At 48.1% G+C, this 20,000-nt stretch overlaps 1 protein-coding gene across 2 annotated transcripts in view; it reads right to left on the reverse strand.

The window, feature by feature from the left end:
• Nucleotides 1-15,215, reverse strand: part of LOC135195842 (transmembrane protein adipocyte-associated 1-like) — a 99,204-nt gene extending 83,989 nt beyond the window's left edge. The window contains exon 1 of one of the 2 annotated variants that reach the window (XM_064222360.1): nt 15,123-15,215. In XM_064222360.1, the coding sequence (XP_064078430.1) occupies nt 15,123-15,160 (38 nt within the window). In that variant the 5' untranslated portion in view covers nt 15,161-15,215. Of the gene's footprint in view, nt 1-13,859; nt 14,293-15,122 lie in introns of those variants that run through there. The other variant, XM_064222359.1, reaches the window with a different exon arrangement.
• Between the last annotated feature and the right edge of the window lie 4,785 nt (nt 15,216-20,000).

A 20,000-nucleotide genomic window follows, 5' to 3' on the forward strand; every position in this document is an offset into this window, starting at 1 on the left:
AATACGCAGTAGCTGTCGCTGACTCGTCATCCTGAGTTGCCAAGTAATCCTTTCCACGAAGGAATGCGTTCGGCTAGAACCAACGAGCATAAAAAGATATGCTCGAGCAATTATATTTAAGCGAAACGAATTTCGGTAAATATAAAAGCTTAAATGGTGTTGTTGTGACAACACCATAAGTATATAAAAATTGAAACTGGAAACTCCTGGGAGGTTGCAGGCAACCCGGGTTGCAGTTCAATTAGAATACTTTTCGTCTAAGTCGCAATCCGTAGAATAACCAGGAGGATATGCGCCTACCCCTCGGACCATTCAACTGCTTAGCAGAATCATGTCGCGAGGTTAATATACGTAGTATATTTGTAGGATTCTGAACAACGATCTCATCCACCTAAATTCTTTGTTTTTCCTTCAAGAAAACAAAATAAGGATTGGAGATCGACCACCTTCGTTCTCTATTAAAGAGAGTGAAGGAGAAGTCTTCCTCGAAGGAAAGCTTCAATGGTGAACAGAATACTAAGACGATAGTTCCAGCCAAACTGGATCATTCCCGTCCGTTCTTCTCTATCCAGGTTGGTCGCCTACTGTGAGATAGTCTTCTTTCAGCAGCAGTCTTCTTCCTAATGCTAGAAATTCCAGGAATTCGAGCATAGGCGAGGTTCCGATTATCGTGTAACATATCGGGGATTCTCGTCTCGCTCACTTTGGACCGTGGTCTCGCCTAAGTGTTTGGAGATCGTAAGAAACTCTTAACACTCTGAATGCGCTAGAAATTCCGTAGAATTTTAAGCAGTCTGCGAAACCCCCACCGAATTCGTCAAACGATATCGGCTGGTGGTCCTCTCGATTCCCGTAGAAATCGAGAATGGGGCAGGATCCCTCCTCAACGACCGGGGCTTACGTCAGGTAGGAACCGAAGGTCCCCCCTGGTAGCGCAGTCCCCAACGTGGGATCCTACAGAGAAAACTCTGTAGGATCCTTCCCCTTTCCCTCGTAGCCGTAAGGAGAGAGGGAATGGGGAGGAATTGGATACTCGCTCGCCTTCCCGAGTGGAACTAGCAGTTGGAGAAGAGTAGGAGCAGCCATCGCCTTGCGGCGATGGCCTCTCAGAGTCTGGGAAAACGTTATCGTCAGGAGAAAACGTTTTCCCCCGAGGAGGGTTACGAACTCTCACTGTAGGTAAGGGTCTGCCGCCACTGTGAACGTCGTCTGGGTGGGGCTGATCGACACCTGACAGGAGGCGAGCCGATACCGTCCTCCGACTCATTCCAGTCCTCGTCGAGGTCGAAACCTCTCAGGAGGACCGAAGGAGTATTTAAATACGGTGTCCGAAGACACGTAGAAACGCCGCTGTCGCAGTAGAGGAGGTGGAAGTAGCTTGATCGACCGGCCAGAACTGAGAGAGCCTTCTTGTCCGGAGACGAGAGACTCTGGTTCAAGACAGAATCGGCAAGCTCCGATCGCGGCATACCCACCGTCGGTTTGGGTTCCCTCCCTCTCGGGCCCCAAAACGACTCGAGCAGAGACATGGGCTCTGCTGGTGGGAGCGGCGATCCTTCCCCCCGGTCGTTGTGCTGACGAATCAGTGCAATAACCTGGGTAAAGTTACTCTGAATCTCGGAAGTTACAAGCGTCTTGAGGAGTAGGACCGTCCAGTCCCTCCAACAAGAGCAGCTCCCAGGACCCTCCTCCTTCAGAAGAAGGACCAGCAACAGATCCCTGACGGTTGCCTCCAATCACTTGCGCGTACGTCCTGGTTGGTCCTAAGACCAACCTGGCACGTGCGGCGTCGTGACGGGATCGTGAGCGGCGCATCTCTCACGATCACTCCTATATACCTCGCTCTTCCTGGCGTATGCCGAGAAGTTGAAGGTATCGGAGAGACAGAACTGACGCTACCCCCTCTCCCCCTGACGGTCGCCTCCAATCACTTGCGCGTACGTCCTGGTTGGTCCTAAGACCATACGTGGCACGTGCGGCGTCGTGACGGGATCGTGAGCGGCGCACCCTCTCACGATCACTCCTATCTACCTCGCTCTTCCCGGTGTAGCCCGAGGAAGTTGAAGGTAGTGGAGAGACAGACCTGAAACGCTCCCCCCCCCGCTCGCTGGCAGGACCAGCGTACGTGGGGGGCTGCAGCCGATCACCAACCCGCGGTGGGGATCGATCTGCAGGCCTGGCCGTGCCGCTCACCTGTGGTGAGCGGCTCGACTGAGCACGTCGACCCCGGTCCCGTGCGTCAGACGAGCTGCTGCTGGTCACCGTATTCGCCCGGTCCCTTGTGGGAGCGGCGGTCAGGTGACCTGCAGAGCTCGCTTTCGCCGTGAGACCGGTGAGCGTCCTCGCGGCACGTCAAACCGCTGGTACCAGCCGAGGCTGGTACCGTCGTCGAGGGGACCTGGGGGACCTCTTCCAGCCTTAAACCGTGGCCGGTCAGAGACCGTCACGTCCACCCGAGGTACCGGCTGGTCGCTGCGAGAGCGGCCGCTGGCCTGGCGAGAGTCACCTGAGCGGCTCTCGACAGTCTTCTGCTCCGTGCCTCGGTCATGACGCTGAGCGAACTCCAGGCGTCTTAACTTTGGCTGCACGGTCACCCGAAGGAGATCGTACACTCGGAACTTCTCGCGGACGAGAAACCGAGCCGGTACCTGGCTTAGCAGCAGAGCTGCCAAGACCATGGCGAGGGTGTACCACACGGTAGCCAGCACACTGGCCCTTGGTCCCCTTCCTTCTCTTCTTCTCAGAAGGGGAGACGGGCCCCCGTTCCCGAAGGAACAGGAGGACCAGCAGAAGAACCCCCCCGTCACACCGGAATGTGACGAGCCCTTCGAAGTTCCCGAAGGAGTCTTCTTAGGGGGAATAACAAAACCCGGTTACCAGCTGGTCGCTGCGAGAGCGGCCACTGCCTGGCGAGAGTCACCTGAGCGGTTCTCGCCAGCCTTCTGCTCCGTGCCGTGGTCTTGGCGCCGAGCGAACTCTGGCGCCGAAACTTTGGCTGCACGGTCTCCCGAGGGAGAGCGTACACTCGGGATCTCCCGCGAACGAGAGACCGAGCCGGAACCTGGCGTAGCGCATCGCCCGCTAGCACCAGGCGAGGAATTGTACCAAAGCTAACCGATACTCCTCTGGTCCCCGTCTATCTCTTCCTTTACGAAGGGGAGACGGCCCCGCTCCCGAAGGAGCAGGAGGACCCCAGCAGAAGGACCCCCCGTCCCACCGGGTGGGACCGGGACCCCCTTATGGGGGGAAATTTCCCCGAAGGATACTTCTTAGGGGGGGGTGGGGGAGGCAGCCTTCTTCTTCTTCGCTTATTGGGGCCTTAGAAGTCGAAGGGGAAGAGGCGCAACAGACGAAGATGACACCTTCCTCTTCTTCGTCAGCTCACGCAGGACAGTCGTCAGGTCCTCCATCCAGGCCGGAGTCGGGCCTATTGCCGAAGCAACACGGCCCGACTGCACCTGTCCGGAAGGACCTGGGTCTGGGGAAGACACACCATTGGGCAGGACCAGCATGGACAGGCGCAGGAACCAGGAGCGACAGGAACAGCAACCAGCTCAGGAGCGCAGGAACAGCGGTAGCGGTAAACACAGAAGGGACAGCCAAGCCAGTAGCGGGAACCACATCAGCGACAGGTACGGCAGGCCCAGCCATCGCCTCGTAGAATCATCGGCAGCCAGCGTGGTACTGGCGGCCGGTCCAGGGGCGAGCTGCTGGAACAGCGGAAGTCTGGGGCAGGAACACGAAGAAAAAACAGGCGACGGCGGCATACCCCTCCTCGGTACGGCGTCGACCGGCCCTAGAAGCGGCAGACGGCGTCACCGACACAGCATGGGGAGTGTAGACCAGCGGGGGGCAAAGCAGCATAAGGCGGCCGTGAAGTTGTAGTGGAGACCACTCCAAAGGTCACCGCCCCAGACCTCGCTAGACTCTGCAGCAGATCGTGGATGCTAGGCACGCCCTGCAGCCGCAGTGGTCCATACCTGTCCAAGGTCGTCTCCCACGGCTGTAGCACCTGCGGTAGCACAGACAGATTAGTAAGAGGGGTTTCCCTCACGCACGGGGGGGGGAGACATGCCCCACCCCGAACGGAAGGAAGACCCCAAAAACAAAATACGAGGAAGCTGAGCGGGGGGGCAGGAAAGAAGACGAAGAATCGGATACCAAGGGGAGTCGCGGGAGAGCTTTCCGACGACTTCCTGGCAGACCTTCGCTTCCCCTACCCCCGCACAGCAGTGAAAAGTAATATGAAAATGAAACAGAATACTGCACTTGCGATTCACTTCATAGAACTTAAAGAGGGAAAAAATCAATTCCCGGTAAGAGCGGAAACTTGATCCATAATAATATGATGCTATCATAAATATATATGAAAATGAACAATACTGCACTTGCTATTTTCACTTTCACAGCAATAAATCGTAAGGATTAATTCCCGGGTAAGAGCGGAAATTGATCCAAAATTAAATTTGATGCAATTAATAAATGAAAATGAAAAGAAAACTGCATTGCGAATCACTTTCATTGCATTCTATCATACAAAATAAGAGGCTCTTGCCGAGCGCAATCAAGCTCTCGGCAACGAACGCACAGGGCAAAAATATAATGAAAAAGAGTACTTACATCTTTCAATTACACACTTTCGCAAAATACATGACTCGGGCGCGAGTGCGCCCGCCCTCGCACCGAGACATAATTCAGGGTTCATTCATGAAAAGAGCGGAAATCGCCGTCTCTACGGCGATAGCTCCATGTTGATTCATAATTAAGTAATGAAAATGAAAACAGTGTACTTACAGTTTCATTTTCAAGTCAAACCAACCATTAGTAGAAAACACATATAAACAAAGCATACGACGATGAAGCGGGCAGAGAGCGATGACGAACACGTCCTTCACACCCGCGGCCGAAAGCAAAAGTGATTCTTCACCTCTCGGGCGCGCGGGCGCGCGCACGATCGGACAAGCAGTTAACTACCGTTCTCCCCTTGTTCGAAGCTTACGACCGTCCCAGCTGCCGCTAGTTACCTTCCTATTGTTAAAGGACCGAGGGTTTGTATTACGTATCGGAACAACTGAGTCTTTGATGAACAGACTGGTGTTCGTCCATCCCTGGAATGCCTCCCTGGTCGTAAGAGCGAGGGAGGGATCCAAGCCTCTGTCCGATTGATCGGGGTGTGCACCGCAGGATCAATGGTCAGACCTCTGGGCCGAGTACTAAGAGAGAGGCAAGCGTATCTCTTCGTACCAGCATTGTAAGAACTTTTCCTGTACATGAGCAAATATAAAGTAATGGGTTTGTCTCATGTAGGCATCCACTTCCTCCCCCTTGTTGGAGGAAGTGGTGGATATACACTCCTATCTCTAGTTAAAGAGATAGGATGGAGCTCGGTTCGAGTAGCTTACCTGCATCTGACTCCCTTCCAGCGTGGTAAACGACTGTATCCCTCTGCCCACAGATAGAGGTAGAGAAAGATGGTGAAGAGAAGCCAGTCACACTCTCATTTCGCATTCATTCATTCTCCCCAGTCAATACCAGGAATCGATGCTGTTCTGCCTGCTCGGGTGCTGGTAAGCTTACACAACGTGTTGAACAGCCACCACAGGTCCCAAGGAAAAAGTATCCAAGGACTTGTGGGCAATATCCCGAAGTAGAAGGACGTGAAGGTGGTCTGGTTGGCCCAGACACCTGCCTTCAGGGGACCTGCGCCACGAGAAGTTCTTACGGAACGCTAAGGAGGGTCGATACCTCTGACTTCGTGGGCTCCTCGGTCGGAGCGTACGGATGTCGTCGCTACATCAGCCTCGTACGCTCTCCTGATCACCTCACGCAGCCAGAAAGAAAAGACGTGTTCTTGGAAACTTCTTTCTTGGTAAAACCAGTGCTAACGAAGAGGCGTCGACACTCAGGCCTTGAGGTGTCGAGTTCTCTTCAGATAGCGTAGCGCCCCACAAGGATAAGCAGCATCTCATCCGCATCGTTATCGGTGAAGTCCAGAAGGGAGGGAATCGTGAAAGACTCGAACCTGTCGTCAGGATCGACGGATTCTGAGTCTTGGCTACGAAGTTCGGGACGAAATCGAGCGTCACAGATCCCCAGCCTCTGGTGTGTTTAACATCATAAGAAAGACCATGTAGTTCCCCTACTCTCTTCGCGATGCCAGGGCCAGCAAGAAGAGGGTCTTGAGGGTCAGATCCCTGTCTGACGACTCTCGGAGGGTGGCTCGAAGGGTCTTCGAGTCAAACTCCTAAGGACGAGAGTCACATCCCACGCAGGGGCCTGAGTTCCCTGGGTGGGGCAAGACCTTTCGAACTCCTCATTAGCAAGGAGATCTCGAACGAGTTCGAGATGTCCAGTCCCCTCAGTTTAGGACGAGAGCCAGGGCGGCTCTATATCCTTTAACTGTGGGTACTGAGAGGAGCTTCTCTCGGCGAAGAAACACGAGGAAATCCGCTACCTGCTGAAGAGTTGGCTCTGAGAGGAGACAGACCCTGTCTACGACACCAACCACAGAAGACGGCCCACTTCCCCTGGTACACAGCTGCAGAGGACCTGTCGGACGTGTCCAGCCATCTCTGTTGCTGCGCTACGAGAAAAGCCTCTCGTTCGCAAGAGATGGTGGATAACAGCCAGCCGTGAAGTTGAAGGGACTGGACTGCTAGGTGGTACCGTTCTACGGTGTTGGCTGGGCTAGAAGGTTGTGCCAATTGGGTAGCTCTCTCGATGCGTCCGCAAGAAGAGCCAGCAGGGTCCGGATACCAAACGGCTTGAGGCCGTTTGGGAGCCACCAGGATCATTCTGAGATTGGGAGTGACCAGCGCTCGACTGATCACTTTCCGAATCAGACAGAAGGGAGGAAAGGCGTAGGCGAAGAGGTTGTCCCAGGGGTGTTGGAGAGCGTCCTCTGCAGCTGCCCATGGGTCCGGCACGGCCGAAAAGAAAACCTGAAGTTTTCTGTTGTGCCGGGTAGCGAACAGGTCCACGACCGGTCGCCCCCACAGGTTGAAGAGCCTTTCCGCCACGTCTTGGTGTAGAGACCATTCGGTCCCTATCACCTGATCCCGACGGCTGAGCTTGTCCGCTACTACATTCCTCTTGCCTGGAATGTAGCGTGCTGACAGCTTCTATCGAGTGAGCCGTGGCCCACTCGTGCACCTGCACCGTCAACTGATGGAGCGGAAGAGACACTAGCCCCCCTGCTTGTTGACATATGCCACTACTGTGGTGTTGTCGCACATCAACACCACTGAGTGTCCCACCAAGCGGTCCTGAAATTCTCGGAGAGCGTTGAACGCCGCCTTGAGTTCCAGGACATTGATGTGAAGGTGCTTTTCGTGATGGTCCCCACACCACCTGCAGTCAGCAACTCCTCCAGGTGTGCGCCCCATCCCTCGGTCGATGCGTCTGAGAAGAGAAGCATTTCCGGGGGGGGAGTGCGTATGGGCACTCCTCTTAAGAGGTTCTTGTCGTCGAGCCACCAGGCTAGGTCCTGCCTCTACCTTGTCCGTGAGAGCCACGGGAAAGTAAGGAGGATCCTTGGCCTGAGACCAACTCTCCCTTAGCCTCCACTGGAGAGACCGCAGGTGAAGACGCCCGTGAGGGACTAACTTCTCGAGTGACGATAGATGGCCGATCACGACTTGCCATTGCTGTGCTGCCTGTTCCTGCTGAGACAGGAACCGGCCGGCTGCCTCCCTGAATTTGCTGATACGCAAGTCTGCGGGAAAGACCTGCCCTGCTACCGTGTCTATCAGCATAACCCAGGTACTTCATCTTCTGCTTGGGTTCGAGATCGGACTTCTCGTAGTTTATCACGATCCCCAGATCGCGACAAAACTTGAGGAGTTGATCTCTGTCCTGCAGCAACTGCGAGCGGGAGCTCGCCAGGACTAGCCAATCGTCGAGATACTCAGAAGACGTATCCCGTGCGAATGGGCCCAAGCTGACACCAGAGTGAACACTCGCGTGAACACCTGTGGGGCGGTGAGAGACCGAAACAAAGTGCCCTGAATTGGTACACCGTCCCGTCGAAGATTGAAGGCGGAGGTACTGTTTCTGGAGGACTGATGGATGGGTATTTGAAAATACGCGTCCTTCAGGTCCATGAAAGCATGAAATCGTTCCCCCTGATCGAGTCGAGCACCGAGCCGTGCCGACTCCATCGTGAACCGCGTCGTGCGAACGAAGCGGTTCAGGGAGAAGAGGTCTATCACCGGAGCGCCAGCCCCCCGATGCCTTCTCCACTAGGAAGAGGCGGCTGTAAAAGCCCGGTGACTGGTCCTCCACGATTTCTACAGCTCGTTTCGCCAGCATGGTCTTGATCTCCTGTCGAAGAGCGTTGTCCTTTGATGATCCCCGGACATAGGTTTGTAGATGGACCGGTTTGGAGATGAGGGGGGCCGAGACTCGAAGGGTAGTAGATATCCCTCCCGAAGGCGTCTACTATCCAGTTCTCGGCGCCGTAGCGCTGCCAAGTCGCCCAATGGCTCGCCAGGCACCCCCACTTCCGGCAGCAGGTGAGGGGGAACGCCGTCCCTAGCGTTTCCCTCCTCGTTTCGACTTCTTCCCACCACCTCCTCGGGAAAGGTTGGGTTGGAGGGACTGATTACGGCCTCCTTTAGCAGACGTCGAAACAGCAGGAGTCTTCACACGGGGCTTGGACGGTGCAACCGTCTTCGCCGCCGTGGAAGCGCTAGCCAAGCTCTTTGGCTTGGCCGCAGTCGCTCGAGATTGCCCAGTAACCTTCGAGACTGCCTGGTGAACTAAGCGGTCACTGTCATCAGTGCGCCGCTTTCCACCGCAGCGTCCACCCATCTCTCCAGGGGAAAGAGAGCTGGGGAACTACTAATTGGTCCCATTGCGAAGCCCAAGTGCCGCCTCACGCCCGGCCCCCTTGGTCACTCGGGTAAGGACTGCGTCCCTACGTCGAAGAACCAAGTTGGCCCACAGGTTAGCAGTCTGATGGGCGAGGTAAGAGATCGCTCTTCCTCCAGACTGGCACAGTCTCCTGAAAGAAGCGTCGTCTTCGAGAGCAGAACTCCCAGAGCCGGCCGCTACTTTGGATATTGTGAGGGACCACAAATCCAACCAAGAGACTGCCTGGAAACGCTGCCATAGCGGTAGATTCCAGGGCAAAGTGCCTCCTGCTGGCGGAGAAACCAGAGGTTCTCCGACAGGAGCTGCTGCAAGGGACACACCTGGAGTCAGCCTCGCTAACTCCGGTTAACCTGTTTCGGCAGTATCGGGTCTTCCGGAGGCACGTAGAATCGCCTCTGACGCTGTAGAGGAGGAGGAAGCAGCTTAGAAGCCGTCCGGATTTCAGCGAATCCTCCCGTCCTGAGACGAGAATTCTCAACTTGATCCAGGACTGAGTCTGCAAGCTCTGATCGCGGTAACCCCACCATCATTTTGGGTTCCCTCTTAGGACCCCAAAATGACTCGAGCCGGGACGTGGGCTCTGCCGTGGTAGCGGCGATCCTTCCGCAAGGTCATTATGCTGACGAGTCAGCTTAATGACCTCTGCAAAGTTCCTCTGTATCTCGGGAGTGACTGCGTCTTGTGGAGTAGGACCGTCCAGTCCCTCCAGCAAGAACAGATCCCGTGATACTTCTCCTTCAGAAGGAGGAACAGCGGCAGACCCCTGACGGTCACCTCCAACTACTTGCGCGTATGTTCTGGTCGGTCCTAAAACCGTGCCTGAGCCATACGGCGTCATAGCGGGATCGCGAGCGGCGCACCTCTCGTGATCACTCCTCGGTACTCGCTCCTCCCGGTGTAGCCCGAGGAGGTTGAAGGTACGGGAGAGGCAGACCTGCGCTCCCCCGTCGCTCGCTGGCAGGACCAGCGTGCGTGGAGGGCTGCTGCTGATCGTCAACCCGCGGTGGCGATCGAGCAGCAGGCCTAGCCTTGCCGCTCGCCTGGGGCGAGAGGCTCGGCTGAGAACGTCGACGCTGATCTCTAGCGTCAGGCGAGCTGTTGCTGGTTACCGTCTCCGCCCGGTCCCTATGGGAGCGGCGGTCAGGTGACCTGCTAGGCTCTCTGTCGCGGCGAGACCGGCCAGCGTCCTCTCGGCGCGTTCGTGGAGCCGCTGGTACCAGCCGTGGCTGGTACCGACGGCCGCGGGGACCCCTTCCTCGCCTCAACCCGTGGCTGGTCAGCGACCGTCACGTCAACCCGAGCAGCCAGTTGGTCGCTGCGAGAGCGTCCACTGGCCTGGCGAGAGTCGTGCGCACGACTCTCGCCAGTCTTCTGCTCCGCGCCGCTGTCTTGACGGCGAGCGAGCTCGGACGTCAAGACTTTGGCTGGACGGTCTCCCGTGGAAGAGCGTCCACTCGGTACTTCTCGCGAACGAGAAGCGGCCGAGACGGAACCTGATTTAGCGGCAGGACCGCTAACACCAGGTGAGGACGTACCAGCCGAGGCTGGTACACCTCTGGTCCCCGTCGTCTTCTTCTTTGCAGAGGAAGAGGACGGGCCCCCGTTCCGAAGGAACAGGAGGACCAGCAGAAGAGCTCCCCGACTCGCCTGAGCGAGACGGGCCCTTAGAAGATCCCGAAGGAGTCTTCTTAGGGGGGGAGGAGGCAGCCTTCTTCTTCTTCGGCTGGTTAGCCTTAGAAGTCGAAGGGGAAGAGGAGGCAGCAGACGACGAAGACGACGAAGAAGACGACGACGACACCTTCCTCTTCTTCCTCTTCTTCTTCGCCAGGCTCCGCAGGACAGACGTCAGGTCTTCCATCCAGGAGGGAGCCGGGGCAGTTGCCGAAGCAACAGGGCCCGACTGCACCTGTCCGGAAAGACCTGAGACTGTAACAGCACCACCAACAGCAGGAACGACAGGAACAGGTCCAGGAACAGCAGGAACAGCATGCACATTATCTGAAAAGGAAGGAGGAGCAGGGACAGCAACAGGTACGGCAGGCACGGCAGGAACCACAGGAGAGCCAGGCGTCCTGTCGGCAGCTACCGTCATTCTCGGCACTGGCGGCAGGTCTAGGGGGGTACTTTTGGGGCAGCGGAAGTCCGGGGTCGGCAACACAAAGAACCCAGGTGGCGGTGGCACCGTCCTCTTTGGTACGGCAGTAATAGGTTTGTGTATTGCAGCCGTGGGTGTCACCGTCATTACATGTGGTGTATACACCAAGTGCGGTGGCATGTCATACGCTGGTGTAGATATGGTGGTAGTGGTAGTGGTTACCGTACCATGAGTGACCACTGCCGACCCCGCCAACCGCTGAATCAACCCCTGGATACTAGGCACTCCCTGCAGTCCCAGCGACTCCCACACCTGTCCCAGGTCGTCCTTCGCTGGTGGCACATCTGCGGAAGCAACAGTCGGGTTAGTCAGAGGGGTTTCCTCGCGCCTGGGGGGAGAAGAACCCCACCCAGAGCGGACGGAAGACCCCGAATACAACTGGACGTCCGGGTAGCGGGCGCCCTCCTCCACACTCGACGGATCGAGAGAGGAGAAGGACTCCGCGACCCCCTCCGCAGGGGAAGGCGCGAAACGTGGGGGCTGGCCAAGGGGCAGGAAAGAAGACAAAGTGTCCGTTACCAAAGGAGTCACTATGGACTTTCCGATGACTTCTTTGGCAGCCTAAGTCTCTTCCTGCCCTCGTACAGAACCCACTGCGCCTCGGACCAATTCATACATGTTATACATGGCTCGTTGCGGGAGCATTCTCGCCCTCGACAACGAGTACAAACTTCGTGTGGATCCACATCCACAAATGATCTGAATCCGCCGCATCTACGCCCCTCCAGCCCGGGACACACTCTACGGGCGACTGGGGGGCGCGGCGAAATCTCCATTTCTTGATCACTCATTATTGCAATGAAAAAAGAAATGCCAAAGTACTTACAATCATATACTCTCAATTACACTAGGAAAAAGAGGGCTGATACTCAAAGCAAACGACAAAGCGGGCAGAGCGATGACGAGCACGTCCTATCCTCACACGGCCGAAAGCAAAAGTGATTCGTTTACCTCCCGCGCGACGATCGGACAAGCAGTTAACTACCGTTCTCCCCTTGTTCGAAGCTTACGACCATTCCAGCTGCCGCTAGCTACTTCCTATTGTTAAAGGACCGATGGTTTGTATTACGTATCGGACAATTGTATTTTTCCCAATCAAAACAAATGCTCCTCAATGCTAAAAAACTTTCCTCCTTTTTAACGACTTTCTGGTCATTGCAAATTCAGCCCCATTAATTTCTTATGGTGCGAAAACAGACAGAGGCCCAAGGAGCGAAAGCGATTGCGTCATACTATGGCGGTAATCCGGCAGTAAAAATCTTCATATATCCAAAAAGTAAATAATAAAGATATATTGCGCATTACGATTATAACAATTACATGAATAGCTGATAACAATCTGCATGAATAACTGGTAAACCGTTCTGCAAGAAAGTTGAGTATAGCAATTCATTTACAAGAGGTACAAAAGTCAAGATGTCGTGACGTCATAATACAGGGCTTAGAAGAACGTTCTAATTCGGAAAAATAATTACTTAAATTTGAGTCAGAAATAGAGTTAATTTTTCAATAACGAATATTTTCAAATTAATCATCATAAATATGTAAAATATTTATGTTTTACTATTATTTAAATAATTATCTAGAGCACGCTTCATCGTACTTCTTCTACCAAAACAGTAGTTTCCTTAAAAACGTAGTGGCCAGGGACCGTTTTCCGATTGTTGTGATGAAAGTGCCCCAGCGTCTATGGGTACACGTGGTGTGCGGATTTATCACAGGAAACGGGAAGTTTGTTGACACAAGCGACTCCACAAACATCAAGATGGCGTCAATCTTCTAAGTTATTTAATTATAGGTAAAAATTTTGAAAGCGTTTTGGTGAAGTTTGCACTGCATTGGCCACCCTTTTCACTACCCTCTGTTTAAAGCTTTAAATTTGGCCTTAATTCCTATCTTTGAAGAGAATACTTCCTTCGAAAGGAGAGTAGAGGTCTTTAGCTGCGTCTCTCACCAACAACAAGTCGCGACTGATGACCATCTCCGGTGTCAGGACGCGTTATAAGTACTTTTTCGGAGGGTGTCCAGCCGTGACCGTCGGTGTGTTGGGCCAGTCCATGCGGTTGTTTACCCTACTTCAAGTGGAATCATAGGAGGTCTTGGTGTGCTGCCACTATGGGCCACAACTCTTGACTGATGCTCATGAAAGCGAATTCAAGTACTTTTTCGGGAAGGTGGCCGCATTCCAGGACCAGTGGCCACTGTGTCGCCGCTCGGTCATTTACCCTAGTAGATATTCCTGCAAATGATTCAAAGTAAAATAATACCAGCTAGACTATTAGGACAGTCTAGTCAATGGTCACTGTCTACGACGAAAAACTAATTTATTAATTTAATGTACCTATTGTAGGGTTAATTTACTACCTAAAGCAGTAAAACTTTACTCTAGTTGTGCGGCCTGATTCCCGCCAGTTGCCAATCAGGACAGGTGACTGACTTATTTGGGAGGGTCCAGGTCCCGCCCCCCACCGCCAGCCAGGTCAGAGTATGTCGCCCAAAGTTAGGTTAGGTAGGTAAGAACTGGTTTAGGTCAGGTCCTAGCATTACTATAGGAAAGATTATGTCCATTTATGTATGAGGAACCTGTCCCAAGCGGGAATCAGGCCGCGTAACTCAAGTAAAGTTTTACCCCTAAGGTTAGGTAGGCTATACACTCCCAGGGGAACACAGAAGAAAGCCCATTGCCGAACAGGCAGTCTAGTGGTCTGGCCAAAAGGCATCATGTGTTTCGGAAGAACAATATTTTGTTTTCCCGTCAGAGTCGAAATCGGGTCCCGAAAGGGGGGCGGGAAGCCCCGAAAGCTCCCGTAGGTAGGTAGCCTATACCAACCTCGAGTCTGCAATCTCCATGTACAGCACAAGCTTGCAAAAGCCATCTTCTTCCGTAGGGGGTATTTCCGTGGTGGAACTGTTATCCGGTACAGCAGTGGTTGAGGTAGGTGGTCCTCCCGTAGTCGTTAAATTGACGACTGCAGGCGTTACAGACGAAAACAGAACGGGTCCAGTTACTAATGCCTCAACATTAGGGTTGGTGGTGGTGGCTGCAACCCTCTCCGCCATATCTTTCATTTCACTTGCCTATTTAACACATCTCTACATTTTCAGACACCTGTCGAGAAAATTAGGTCGTGTACTGTGACCAACAAAATGGAAATGGTATCTTAAGAAAGACCTTGAGTCGTCGCTCTGTTCGGGAGAGATAAACACAAACATATACACATTACTGTAAGGAAACAACTACTAGTATAAGCGTCAGAGCCTGGCTCGCATATGAGAGATCGGATGCTCCAGAGTCTCTATAAACGCATTCCGTTGTCGGATGCGATTCTTTTTCTAGAAAATGGCCTTTAAATCTCTATTTGGGTTAGATACTTATACAATCACACCAATGTTTAGAAATGAGAAGTCTGACAGGAGTGCTGCTGTAATCTATTGGGGAGAGGGCAACGTTGCTGAATTTCATGAATACCAAAAATCTCTCCAAGTAACTCGTATGTAACTGCATATACACTTAAAACGTGACATACACACACACACACACACACACACACACATATATATATATATATATATAATATATATATATATATTATATATATATATATATATATACATATATAATATATATATATTATATAATATATATATATTATATATATATATATATATATATATATTATATATATATATAGTGTATATATATATATATATACTATATATATATATATATATATATATATATACGTATATAGCATATATAAATTTATATATATAGATATATATATATAAATATATATACTATATATATTATATATATATGTATATATGTATATATATATACGTATATATATATATATACTGTATATATACACGTATTATACAGACATTATTAATATATATATATATATATTATATATATATATATATATATATATATATATATATATCTTACTTGTGTAAAGCACGAGTTCACTTTCTTGAATTTAACATCTTGAAACGCATGAAGGATTTCCTAACGAGATCAGCTTGGAATACAAAATATCTTGGTTGTTGCTTCAGCCTTGAACACTGGAAGTTGTTATATTGAGCTGACCTTGTATCACCACGGGATCTCACGCGTGTGAGCTCCATGCGAAAGAAAGTGGCCGAGCATGACTTTGATGTTAATGCACTTGTGGGGAATAACGATGAATAGGAGGATGGACCGTCATTAGTTTAATGCAAACCCAAAGTCCTATGATGAGTCAAGACGTCGGCCGACTTAACCGTCAACTGTCCAAACACAAGAAAGTGACAAAATTACTGAAAACAGGTGAAAAAGAAAATTCATAATTGATGAAAAGAAAAGAGGAACCCAAAAGGCTAAGATAACAGACGCCATATATAAAAGATGAAGTTTAGGTGAATTTCTAAGAAAATAAACAAAAAAGACAAGAACCCTTCTCTAAAAGTTAGGGTGAAAGATAAAAGAGACTTCAAGCAGGATAGTATCAATGCTAAAATCAAGCGAGATGGATGATAGATAAAACTTTACATCTTAAAATACACGAAAGCCCTAGGTATTGATGCCTTTTAATAGTTCCTTATGGTTTCAGCAATACATATGCGTGAACCTTGTGGCGGTATAGCAATATGGGGAAATCTTGACCTGCTTTGGTGCCATACGGTAACAGACAAAAAATGGTAAAGAACCATAAAGTTACAAACCTCCCTCCAACACACCACAAAAACGGTACATCCTATATCCGAAATAATGATGAAAGGGTTGTGATTCAACTGAGAACAGATGTAAAATCTTATCAAGGAGCAAACATTACGAATAAACCAATCATGCCAAGAAAAAAAAAGAAACAGGACATGAGGATATTCATAACATAGAGAACGACCATGAATTGAGACTGGTCTTTTAAATATTGAATCAGTTGAAAGAAAAATATTTTAATGTAGAACATATATTCTAACAATCAGAATAATATAAAAAAAAATAAATAAAGAATTGCATTGTCTGGCCCCAAATTTTACCATATACCGCGAACATACATCTTTATCTATTTTTGAAAGTCAACAGGTCGTCCCTCATTTAGTTCTCATGCCAAGACTTATATATATTTTTCTTAAAAAGCCTCTTCTTCCGTTCCATAACTGTGTTTTGAATGGCTATATGTCTTTAGCTACTGGGTAACCTATTGAATGGTCAGGGTCTCCTATATTTTAAGTTTTTATTCTGCTGCTTTGCCAATTCATTCTTATAACTTCTTCATTTAATTCATTGGCAGACTAATAAAAAGACTGTTATAGTAGTTTATTATCGTGAGTGAATGTTTTTAAAAACTTCTAAACTATCCATATTTAAGCATTTCATAAGGAAGCATACATTTTCAAAAAAAATTCTAAACTATCCATATTTAAGCATTTCCTAAGGAAGCATACATTTTCAAAAAAATTCTAAACTATCCATATTTAAGCATTTCCTAAAGAAGCATCATTTTAAAAAAAATTCAAATTTTATCATTATTTAACATTTCCTAAGGAAGCATACATCCATTAAACTACCATATTTAAGTATTTCCTAAAGAAGCATACATTTATTTGGATGTTCGTCCAATTCAGTACTACGTCCTTAAGTCCTCCTGGTTTTCTCTGAAATAATGATGCGTTATGCGATCAAAACAGCATCATATGAACATCCTATGTATGTCACGTCTGTATCGTTACCGCAGCATCAGCCTTTTCTTTAGACTTTTTTTGTTTTGTTTTTTAATATTGTTATAGCAACAAAGGTGACATAACACTAACACTCTGTAGCCTCTGACTATTTACTGCAAATTCAATATATATATATATATATATTATTATAATATATATATATAATATATATATCTATATATATATATATAGATATAATTATATATATATATATATATATATATATATATATAGATATAATATATATATAATATATATATATTAATAATGTTATATATATTCTAGTCACACTTCTTCAAAACCTCAGTTTACTGATGAGATACTTTTATATAAAAGTATTCAGCAGTTTGTTTTAAGCCTTTTCAGAGTTTAGCCAAATAATTTTTTTTTTACTCTAAATGCATGTGTGTTCAGTTCACTTTGTCCCCAAGGGAACAAATATTTCCAACCTCTTCCAAAGCCTTCCCTTCTGCCACAACGTTCTTCTTCACCCCATTTCTTCCCGTTGACATCAGCATCTCTTTTGGCGTCTGTTAGATTTAGTATACACATTACTAAATTCATCCTCTCATCTACCCCACAGCATCCAGATGGGTACTTTTCTTATTGTACTTATTTCCTTTGTCTTAAACATCGTTTGCCCAACCATTTCCTGTTATTTTTTTGCCATTCCGCTAATTTCACCCTTTATTGAATAGTATAGAAGTTAGGCCAAAGGACAAGCACTGGGACCCATGAGGTCATTCAGCACTGACACGGAAATTGACAGTAACAGGAGGAGTACCTTACAGTTGCACGATAAATCAATTGTCAGGAGAGGGTGGAAAGTAAGATGGAAGAAAGAGAATATGAAAGGAGGTAGTAAAAAAGAACGAAAGGTGAAGGCAGTGGCACGCTGCAGAGAACCTTCAGTAATGCTTACAGTGGACCGCATGAGGTGAGCAGATGGCACTTCCCCGCTACGGGGAATTTTTTGTTTCTTAAGTAACCTGTTGACGACTTATCCAGGTCCCGCACAACTTCCATATTCGCAGGATCCCCATTATTAAATTAACTGTTTATTTAGCGGGTAAATGTAATCAAACAGCGAATTCCACATTTACTGTTTGATATTCCATATCATAGCATCGATTAAACAAAAAGGTTTTAAGTTTCTTTTTGAAAGACTCTAAATCCTCAAGCTACCTCAGTTCAAGAGGAAGCTTGTTATATAATCTGGAGCCACAGACTGAAGAAAACGCTGCTCTGCCAACTTTAAACCATCTGTATCTAGTCTTGTACCAGGTCGATTTATTGGTTGTATAAACTGTAGTAGGTCCCTCAAATACCGAGGCGAGCCGGTCTTCACAACTTGATGGGTCAAAACACATAACTTGAATGTTATTCTGGCCTTCACCGGGCGTCAGTGCAAATCAATTAAGACAGGGGTAATCCTGCAACACCGTCTATTAGTCTAGCATCTCTATTCATAATTTTCTGTAGTTTCTTGAGCTGTACGTTGGGTAACTTACAGTACACCGAGTTACAATAATCTATACAGTTAATAACACAGTTGATGACAAGATTCTTAACAGAACTCTCTAGATATCTCCTCACAATTGCTATATTCTTAAGATGATATCCAGCAACGTTCACTACATTATCAACTTGTAGACTGAGTGACAATCCACAATCCAAGTGCCCACTCCTTTGTAGCTTCAAGGTCACAGTGTAAACAGTAATAGACCTAGCGCTGACCCTCATTGAACACCAACACTTACTTCAAATTCTAATACATCTGCCATAGTTTTCAACTTTCGCTTTCGTTTTGGCATTCGTAATATCAATAGCTCAAATTTTCTTTCTGGTTCCCTCTGATTTCGTGCTGATACTCAGAGAAATGCTTCCTCAAATCTTCAGATATATGGAATAATCTCTTCCCTTCGTAGAGTACCTTTCCTGTTGTTACCGTATGACAGACACCTGTGTTGTTGATCTCTTTGGGATTAAGTCAAATGGACAGTTACTAACTTTAAGAATTTTTCAACCTTTCATCCTGCATCTTTTTTTATGTATTTCAACTGCATGTCCAAAAGTCTCTTTCCTCTTTTGATTGCCACACTGTAGTGCACCCCCTTGCTGTTTGTATGCTGTTATTGTCTTCGTTTATTATGTCCCGATTCCTCTGGTCTAATCCTTCCTATATCAGATTTTCATGTATTCTGGGGATGAAATTTATTATTTGATATCTTCACTTTTGATATCATATCACTTTCTCGTGATCTTGAATGGAAAAATAGAGTCCGCAGTATATGTATGTACATTTTTATATAACAAGAAGCTTTCGCCAACTTGATCAGTTGGCCTCTTCAGCCTGAATAAACACAGAAATAATATTACATATATGACAATATATTTGAAAAATGGAAGTTAATAAAACAGCTTGTTATTCTTTCAGGTAACCCCAGAATTGCTCAATAGTCTATTCGCAACTCTCTGGGACCGTCGTGGCACATAGAGGCTGGCATATTGGTCATTTTGTCTTACTGCTTGTTGGGTACTCAAAATTGTTGAATTTAGTGGTCTTTCGGTTGTTCCAGAAATTTCTTATACGGATGGTTCTGGAGTTGTTCTACTTTTTATCTTCCAGAAGGCCCTTGTGACTCTTCAGATATTATAGTCTTTAACGAGCCCTGTATCACTTTAAACATCTTTAATTAGTTTTCACTTTTTTTATAATTCAGATTTTCAGAATGCCACATAGTTCATTCCTGTATATTTTCTTAATTTTTAATGCTTTGCTCCTTCTACCTTTTCCCATTTTCCTCAGCTACTTCACTATCCTGAGTATTTTTCTCTTTGTTATTTGCTGCGGTGAGAAGCTTGAGAAACTAATTCGATTTCTCACAATTCTTTGTTGTTGTTCCTTACGTTTTACTCCTGTACACATTTCTATCCTCTGTCAAAAGTTGTAGGCCTTCTTCTCTTTTAGTTTTTTTTTTTTTTTTTTTTTTTTTTACTTCTTGATACGCCCACCAGGTCTTTTTCTTTATGTCCCTTACCCAAAGTTACACCGCATACAGGTATTACCAATATATTTTTAAAAATTTCTATCAACTTTTCCATCTGCCACCTTTTGTTATTCCAGTTGCTGACACTTCTACTTCATATTACATACTGACTTCATCGTTTTGTAATTTCTATGTTTTTTTTAGAGAGAGGGAGTTTTTATTTGTTTATTATTTAATTATTATTGGATTATTTTAATTTGCATCTTCTGTCCTAT

This window comes from Macrobrachium nipponense, chromosome 16 (assembly GCF_015104395.2).
Source record: "Macrobrachium nipponense isolate FS-2020 chromosome 16, ASM1510439v2, whole genome shotgun sequence".
NCBI classification, from domain to species: domain Eukaryota; kingdom Metazoa; phylum Arthropoda; class Malacostraca; order Decapoda; family Palaemonidae; genus Macrobrachium; species Macrobrachium nipponense.